The 9,386-nt window shown below is 43.6% G+C and overlaps 1 protein-coding gene across 1 annotated transcript in view; it reads left to right on the forward strand.

The window, feature by feature from the left end:
* opn4xb (opsin 4xb) overlaps positions 1-8,836 on the forward strand; it is a gene marked incomplete at both ends in the record, with an annotated part of 31,708 nt that extends 22,872 nt beyond the window's left edge. The window contains 5 exons of the mRNA XM_084176649.1: positions 2,208-2,369; positions 6,283-6,390; positions 6,584-6,746; positions 7,974-8,096; positions 8,438-8,836. Of these exons, the coding sequence (XP_084032775.1) occupies positions 2,208-2,369; positions 6,283-6,390; positions 6,584-6,746; positions 7,974-8,096; positions 8,438-8,836 (955 nt within the window). The remainder of the gene's footprint in view (positions 1-2,207; positions 2,370-6,282; positions 6,391-6,583; positions 6,747-7,973; positions 8,097-8,437) is intronic.
* Positions 8,837-9,386: the final 550 nt, after the last annotated feature.

Raw genomic sequence — 9,386 nt, forward strand, 5'->3', positions numbered from 1 at the left:
AGGGAAATGAGGAATGGGAGAAGGTCTCCAGAGATGGTCTGGAGAAGGGAGGAGGGGATGGGGTCGAGCGGGCAGGTTGTCGGGCGGCCAGACCTCACAAGTCACAGGATTTCATCTGGAGAGAGAGGGGAGAAGGAGGTCAAGACGTAGGGTAGTTCGATGTGAGTGAGACCAGTGGACTCAATAGGCTGAGTAAATGAGGAGTGGATGTCGTCGACCTTCTTTTCAAAGTGGTTGACAAAATCATCCGCAGAGAGGGAGGAGGGATGGGGTGGAGGATTAAGGAGGGAGAAGAAGGTGGAAAATAGTTTCCTAGGGTTAGAGGCGGAAGTTTGAAATGTATAGTGATAGATAGTGGCTTTAGCAGCAGATACAGAGGAAGAGAAGGTAGAGAGGAGGGAGTGAAAGGAAGATAGGTCCTCCGGAACCTTAGTTTTCCTCCATTGTTGCTCAGCTGCCCGCAGCCCTGTTCTTTAAGCTCGCAATGAGTCACTCAGACACGGAGGGGAGGGTCGAGCCGGCCGGGAGGAAAGGGGACAGTGCAACTCATAGGATGCAGAAAGGGAGAAGATTAGGGCCGAAGAGGCAGAATTAGGAGACAGGAGGGAGAAGGATTTAGCAGAAGGGAGAGATGATATGATAGAAAAGGGGAGAGTAGTGAGAGAGGGAGCGAAGATTGCGATGGCGCATGACCATCTGGGTAGGGGATGAGTGGCTAGGGTTGGAGGAAAGGGAGAAAGTAAAGGAAACAAAGTAGTGATCAGAGACTTGGAGTGGGATTATTAGATGAGGTCAAATGTATTGCCTGCCTTGTGAGTTGGAGGGGATTGGGAAAGGGTGAGGTCAAAAAAGGCAAGGAGGTGAAAGAGAGAGTTGGAAAGAAATGAATCGAAGGCAGACGTCGGGAGGGTGAAACCCGGAATTCCACATGGGTTGTGCGTGCAGGGTAGACTAAATTAGAAGGGTTGCAGCCAGGGGTGGGGAGCGTCTGTAAAGCCTCCAGGGAGAGGAGCCAACAGGTATAGAAAACACACACATAGTTGCCAAAGCTACAAAAGAGCAAAATGAGATCAGAAAATAACTAGGTACTAGGTCATTGTAGGCTGTTTTCATGTTATCCAGAGGTAAACAATTAACCATAATCCCAATTTTGTTCCCAATTTTGTGTTTGGAAGTAGCTAGCAAGCTAGCCAATGTTAGCCAGTTAGCTTGGGTGCTTGACTGCCGTTGTGAGGTCAGAACGCTTGGATCAACCCTACTCATCGGCCAGAGCGTCAAGTGTGCGCTCTGAACGCTCCGAGAGCGAAACGAGATGGGTGGGGCTAAAGCTTAAGAGGGTGTGAACGATGCTGAATGGGTGTAGACAAAGAAGAGCTCTTCAGTAGATACCAAAATATTCAAAGGCCATTTTCTCAAAAGTGAGATTACAAGTTTATCAACTTTCAAAGCAGAATTACTTTCCCATTGTTCCCTTAAATGCAGTGTATGATATACCATTTTGTAGCTCTGTGTCTGCTTTTATCCAATGTAAAAAACACAATTTCAAATTTTCAGAAGTTCTGCTCTTTCTGTAACCAGGTAGGGAACACAATATATGATATATACTTGGCATGTAGGTTTCTCACTTATGGGTGGCTCAAATTGGGATATGGTGAGGGGAACGGGCAGGGTATATACAAATTAAATACTTGTACTATTGCTATCGTTAAAAAACTGTAGTAAAAAACTGTAGTGTTTTTGTGGACGTTACTATAGTATTTATAACAGTGTTTTTTTTGCGGATAATACTATAGTATTTACCATAGTATTTTACAGTATACTACAACCAGTGGTGGCTGGTGGGAAGAGCTATAGGAGGATCAGCTCATTGTAATGGCTGGAATGGAATCAATGGAACAGTATCAAACACATTGAACATATGGAAACCACGTTTGACTCCGTTCCATTTATTATATTCAGCCAAAACAATGAGCCCGTCCTCCTATAGCTCCTCCCACCAGCCTCCACTGACTGCAACATTCTATAGTAAGTACTACACATGATCGAAGGATACTACAGCGTGTAGTATATTATTCTAATGTTTACTACAGAATTCTATAGTAAGTACTGTAGTATTCTATAGTAAACTGTAGTATTTTTTTCATGTGGGTTGTCCTTTGTGTCATTGTTTCCACCTAACAGACAGGCCCCTCTGTATGTGCCTGCAGGGAAGTAGAGAACCTGGGGACACAAGTGAGGAAATCCACCCTGATCCAGCAGAAGAGCATCAAGAATGAGTGGAAGCTGGCCAAAATCGCCTTTGTGGTCATTGTTGTGTATGTGCTGTCCTGGTCGCCGTATGCCACCGTCACCATGATCTCCTGGGCAGGGTAAACATATCAAATATATACAAAAGCTTGGGTAACATATCTACAATGGCTTTATATGTTTATTTTTGACGTCATCCAATGAGACCATGTAGCAATGTCCACGTTTCCAAGATACTAGTGTAGCCTCTGCTGGATGTTTATTGTTTATGTTTGTATTTCTAGAGCTACTGGATGTACAGTGTGTGAGCATGTTTGTCTTGCTTTGCCTTTTTGATGTACATGCATTGAGTGATATTTTCACAAGCTTTAAATTCAGATCATACTGAGGTATTCTGCACTTTTCAAGATTAGATTTACCACCAATCTTGGCATTTCTGTTCTTGTTTCCAAAATGTAGGGGATTTTTTTTGGGTTTTCTGAAAGAATATGTCAAATCCCAGTATGAATTCCGGCCCCACCGCTCCCTCTCTCTCTCTCTGTCGCCTCTCTCATTTTAAATATATCTCTGTCCCCCCAAAAAAGTTATAATACCCCCCAAAAAAATATATACAGTGCCTTCGGAAAGTATTCAGACCCCTTGACTTTTTCCACATTTTGTAACGTTACAGCCTTATTTTAAAATTGATTAAATTGTTTTTTCCCCCCTCATCAATCTACACGCAATGCACCATAATGACAAAGCAAACACAGGTTTTTAGAAATGTTTGCTAATATATTACAAATAAAAAACCGAAATATCACATTTACATAAGTATTCAGACCGTTTACTCACTACTTTGTTTAAGCACCTTTGGCAGCGATTACAGCCTTGAGTCTTCTTTGGTATGACGCTACAAGCTTGGCACACCCGTATGGAGTTTTCCCATTCTTCCCTGCAGATCCTCTCAAGCTCTGTCAGCTGTACAGCTATTTTCAGGTCTCTCCAGAGATGTTCGATCGGGTTCAAGTCTGGGCTCTGGCTGGGCCACTCAAAAACATTCAGAGACTTGTCTCGAAGCCACTCCTGCGTTTTCTTGGCTGTGTGCTTAGGGTCGTTGTCCTGTTGGAAGGTGAACCTTCGCCCCCAGTCTGAGGTGCTGAGCGCTCTGGAGCAGGTTTTCATCAAGGATCTCTCTGTACTTTGCTCCGTTCATCTTCCCCTCGATCCTGACTAGTCTCCCAGTCCCTGCTGCTGAAAAACATCCTCACAGAATGATGCTGCCACCACCATGCTTCACCGTAGGGATGGTGCCAGGTTTCCTCCAGACGTGACGCTTGGCATTCAGGCCAAAGAGTTCAATCTTGGTTTCATCAGACCAGAGAATCTTGTTTCTCATGATCTGAGAGTCTTTAGGTGCCTTTTGGCAAACTCCAAGCGGGCTGTCATGTGCCTTTTACTGAGGAGTGGCTTCCGTCTGGCCACTCTACCATAAAGGCCTAATTGGTGGAGTGCTGCAGAGATGTGTAGTGTATTAGGATTATGTCTTTGTTAATGTTTTTCATGTAGAAATGAAAAGATGTTTATGTTAGTTCAAAAGTAGCCATTTGTAGGGTGACGCCCCAGGGGAGACAGGTGATTGGACAGCAGAGGGAGCAACCCATATTTTTGCATTGTTTATAAGTATATGCTGGAGGAAGAGGGGGTTAGAAACAGACAGATTATTTTGGGACACTGTTTCTCCAGCCCTGCAGGGTCTGTAACTTATGCTGACATCTTGTGATATAAATAAAACTTGTAATCAAAGTGCAGCCTAAGCGGACTCTTTGTTTGACAGCAATAAGTACCAGCATTCGACGCGATACACTACAGATGGTTGTCCTTCTGGAAGGTTCTCCCATCTCCACAGAAGAACTCTAGAGCTCTGTCAGAGTGACCATCGGGTTATTGGTCACCTCCATGACCAACGCCCTTCTCCCCCGATTGCTTAGTTTGGCCGGGCAGCCAGCTCTAGTAAGAGACTTGGTGGTTCCAAACTTCTTCCGTTTAAGACTGATGGAGGCCATTGTGTTCTTGGGGACCTTCAATGCTGCAGAAATGTTTTGCTACCCTTCCCCAGATCTGTGCCTCGACACAATCCTGTCTCGGAGCGCTACGGACAATTCCTTCGACCTCATGGCTTGGTTTCTGCTCTGACATGCACTGTCATCTGTGGGACCTTATATAGACAGGTGTGTGCCTTTCCAAATCATGTCCAATCAATTGAATCTACCACAGGTGGACTCCAATCAAATTGTAGAAACATCTCAAGGATGATCAACGGAAACAGGATGCAACTGAGCTCAATTTCGAGTCTCATAGCAAAGGGTCTGAATATGTACATAAGGTATTTCAGTTTTTTTATTTTTAATACATTTGCAAAAAATTATATGAACCTGTTTTCCCATTGTCATCATTGGGTATTGTGTGTAGATTGCTGAATAAAAAAAAATATTGAATCAATTTTAGAATAAGGCTGTAACGTGGAAAAAGTCAAGGGGTCTGAATACTTTCCGAAGGTACTGCATACACTACCGGTCAAAAGTTTTAGAAGACCTACTCATTCAAGGGTTTTTCTTTATTTTGACTATTTTCTACATTGTAGATTAATAGTGAAGACATCAAAACTATGAAATAACTCATATGGAATCATGTAGTAACCAAAAAAGTGTTAAACAAATCAAAATAAATTTTAGAAAATAATACTCTTGGCATTCTCTCAACCAGCTTCATGAGGTAGTCACCTGGAATGCATTTCAATTAACAGGTGTGCCTTGTTAAAAGTTAATTTGTGGAATTTCTTTCCTTCTTAATGCGTTTGAGCCAATCAGTTGTGTTGTGACAAGGTAGGGGGGTTATACAGAACATAGCCCTATTTGGTAAAAGACCAAGTCCGTATTATGGCAAGAACAGCTCAAATAAGCAAAGAGAAACGACAGTTCATCATTACTTTAAGACATGAAGGTCAGTCAAAACTGAACATTTCAAGAACTTTGAAAGTTTCTTCAAGTGCAGTCGCAAAAACCATCAAGCTCTATGATGAAACTGGCTCTCATGAGGACCGCCACAGGAATGGAAGACCCAGAGTTACCTCTGCTGCAGAGGATAAGTTCATTAGAGTTACCAGTCTCAGAAAATGCTGCCCAAATAAATGCTTCACAGAGTTCAAGTAACAGACACATCTCAACATCAACTGTTGAGAGGAGATTGTGTGAATCAAGCCTTCATGGTCGAATTGCTGCAAAGAAACCACTACTAAAGGACACAAATAATAAGAAGAGACTTGCTTGGGCCAAGAAACACGAGCAATGGACATTATACCGGTGGAAATTTGTCCTTTGGTCTGGAGTCCAAATATGAGATTTTTGGTTCCAACCACCGTGTCTTTGTGAGATGCGGTGTGGGTGAACGGATGATCTCCGCATGTGTATTTTCCACTGTAAAGCATGGAGGAGGAGGTGGTATGGTGTGGGGGTGCTTTGCTGGTGACACTGTCTGTGATTTATTTAGAATTCAAGGCACATTTAACCAGCATGGCTACCACAGCATTCTGCAGCGATATGCCATCCCATCTGGTTTCCTCCACAGAGTGAAGGAAAAGCAGCCAACAAGTGCTCAGCATATTTGGGAACTCCTTCAAGACTGTTGGAAAGCATTCCAGGTGAAGCTGGTTGAGCGAATGCCAAGAGTGTGCAATGCTGTCATCAAGGCAAAGGGTGGCTATTTGAGAAAAAAAAAACTTGAATGAGTAGATGTTCTAAAACTTTTGACCGGTAGTGTATATATAAAAATGATAGATTCAAATGAATACATTCAACAATGTGTTTTTCCCATTACTACCGAGACAGAGGCTTCCTTATATAACATTTAAATATTTCTCTCCATCTGTACTGGAAAGTACATAAACCCTGGTCCAGCTGTTGATAGATGTTTTGGATAATCCCAACCATTACACTGCCTTCGTTACTGGATAATGGAGTAATGGAGAGATTACTTACTTCTCTTCTGTCTTTACAGACACGCCAACATTCTGTCGCCGTACTCCAAAGCCGTACCGGCAGTTATAGCAAAAGCCTCTACCATCTACAACCCTTTTATTTATGCCATTATACACACTAAGTACAGGTAAATTACTGTGTGTTATGTCAATCCAATGAATTAATAAATTAACAAACAAACTAATGACTGAATTAATTAATTAATGGATGTTTTATCAACCCTGACTAGGAAAATTCACATTCCTCTGTGCTATTTACTGTATATAAAAAATAAAAAAATGTTTTTGAAATGTTTTTTTTGTCCTCCATGTCATCTACAGGGCCACGTTGGCGGAGAAGGTACCTTGTTTGAGATGTCTGTCACCGAGAAAGGACAAAAAGGACTTCAATAGCGAGTCTTCCTTCCGAGATTCCACCATCAGCAGGCAGTCGTCTGTCTCAAGGACCCATTTCTGCGCCGCTTCCTCCATCTCCTCCAGTATGGTAAGGTGTAGGGTGAAGCCGGGTCAGTTGTGTATTCCCCTGCTAATGGTTAAGGTTATGATTGGGGGGAGGGGAAGCTGATCCTAGATCTGTACCTAGCGGAAACTTCACCCTGGACCTATAGTAAGATCAATGGCGTAGATTTGACTTTAGGTCAACATTATCATTCCCTATGGCAGAACTTCACTGTAAAACTACTGACATTAAACAACCATATGAGACAGACATGATAGTTTTAAATATATTTTGAAGCTCTACATTGTTACAAACAAATGCTCAAATGGAACCAAAAAAACATAAGCAATGGGGTAATTTAACTTTATTCCAAAACACAGGGTCAATATTTGAACACTGCAGTTCAGGGAGGGACGACACCAGTGGATGTCACGACTTCCGCCGAGGCTGCCTCCCCTCCTTGTTCGGGCAGGTTTCGGCGTTCGGCGTCACCGGCTTACTAGCTACTGCCGATCCATTTATCATCACTCCATTTGTCTTGTCTTCAATCACACACACCTGGTCCTTATTCCCTCATTAGTCATGGTATAAGTGTTCCCTCTGCTTCCTTGTCTGTGTGGGTGATTGTTTATTGTGGAGGTTAGTGAAGCTCGGTGGAGCTCGTGTATTGTGTATCGACGGGAGTATTTTCCCCGTATGCCTTGTATTTTCCAGGGCGCCTGTTTTGTGCCCTGGAGTGTGTTTGACGCATTTCTGTGTTAACCTGTATTTTGAGGATTAAAGCCTGTTATTCTGTGATTTAACCTCCTGCGCCTGACTCCTTCATCACCACCTCATCACAGTGGAGGCTGCTGAGGGGAGGACGGCTCATAATAATGTCTGGAACAGAGCAAATGGAATGGCATCAAACACATGGAAACCATGGAAACCATGTGTTTGATGTATTTGACACCATTCCACTGATTCCGCTCCAGCCATCCTCCCCAATTAAGGTGCCACTGACGACCTGTGGAGGACACTGTTTATTACCAACACATTAGAGTGGGGGGTTTCTGTTGCTGTAGGTGAAACAAATTAAATGTTGTCTAATATGAGCACTGAGCCTAGACAAGGTGTTGTGCCATGTGGGTATTTTCTTGGCTCGACCCTGCTGCTACCCTCACAGGCATCTCAGAAGAATCCTCTTTGCTTTTTGAAGATTATGGCTCCCTCAGGTTTTTCTTGTCGGGAAGGGAAAGTTGAACTAAATCCATATATGGTTCCTAACCACAGGTGTTTGGAGATGTGGAGCTGGATTCTCCAGAGCGGAACGACTCCTCCTTCAGAAGCACCTCGTCCTTTAAGATGCCCAAAGACAAACGTTGCAAGACCAAGATTATTTGTGCTGCACAGAAGGTGAGAACAGAGATACTTTGTCACGTGGTTTACCTTTTTATTTGCCATTGGTTTGGGATACCTCCTCAGTCATTGAACATTATGTTGTGATAGCAAATTGATCTGAATTGTACTACTTGATTGATGGAGCCTTTTATGCCATTTAGAAGACACTTTATCCCAAGCCACTGATAGTAGTGCATGCATACTTTTTCATGTGGGTGGCCCCAGAGGGAATCGAACCCGCAGCCCTGGTGTTCCATGCACCATGCTCTACCAACTGAGCCACACAGGACCACATTAAACGTCAGCCCTGTATTTACTGTCATCATTACCATGCTCTTCTCATGTCTGTGTTTCAGCCCAGCCCTGCACTGAAAGAATCTATGAGCGTCAGCGAACACGAGGTAGTGTCTGGCTCCTTCTGCATGGCAGCCGTCCCCTTGCTGGCATTATCGAAGAGGAGCCAGAGTCTCCAGCTATCCAATGGAGGAGAGACGAGAGAGAGCGACAGCGGCAGCGAGCGCAGGAGCACCTTGGACTCCCCTAGTTTACGAGCCCAGCTTTCTCACATCTCCAGTATCCCGCAAATCATCATCAGCCCAACGTCGGAGAGCAGCCTAACGTCGGATGACAACCTGTTCTTAGAGGAGAAGCAGGGAGCCATGATGAGTCACGAGGCGGGCGAACTGCTGGTGGGCCTTCGGAGCTTGAACTGTTCCTCAGGGCTACTGGAGTCAGTGGAAAGATTCCTCTCCTGAGTTCACCTACAAACTCTCAACTCTTTGTCTGTGTACCAAATGGCACCCTAAACCATTTGGAACTTTCTTTCCTTCTTATTCTACCCCCCAGTTGGACAACCGATCCATTCCACCCAGCTCCTTTTTTGAAACAGACTTTTAGAAGGAGACCAAGGCCTAGATCTGATGTTGCTTTAATGAACAGAAGGAAGAAAGAAACCCAGGAAGGGAGCAGCTGATTCTGGTGTGCTCTGGTCACAAAAAAGTGTTGCCGGGTAGAAGGGAATATTCGAAGCCAGCTGATTCATTCCCCAGCCACTGTGATTAACATCCCATTTTCTGCTGTTTGTTTACATGGCCCCCTTCATTCAGAGGAACTATGATTGGATAGTGGTTCCATAATGTATATTGACTTAGAAAGAAGGCCTTTATAGTAGCAAATAGAACTAACATCCTCATGCCAATGGACCAATGTTGGCAATGAGTGTTAATGAAATATGGACATTAAAGCCACAATCTGGAGTCTGTGTTTTAAAATAATAATACGCAGAATTTATAACGCACATTTCAT

Source organism: Coregonus lavaretus, assembly GCF_964263955.1.
Source record: "Coregonus lavaretus genome assembly, chromosome: 14".
Classification (NCBI taxonomy): Eukaryota; Metazoa; Chordata; class Actinopteri; order Salmoniformes; family Salmonidae; genus Coregonus; species Coregonus lavaretus.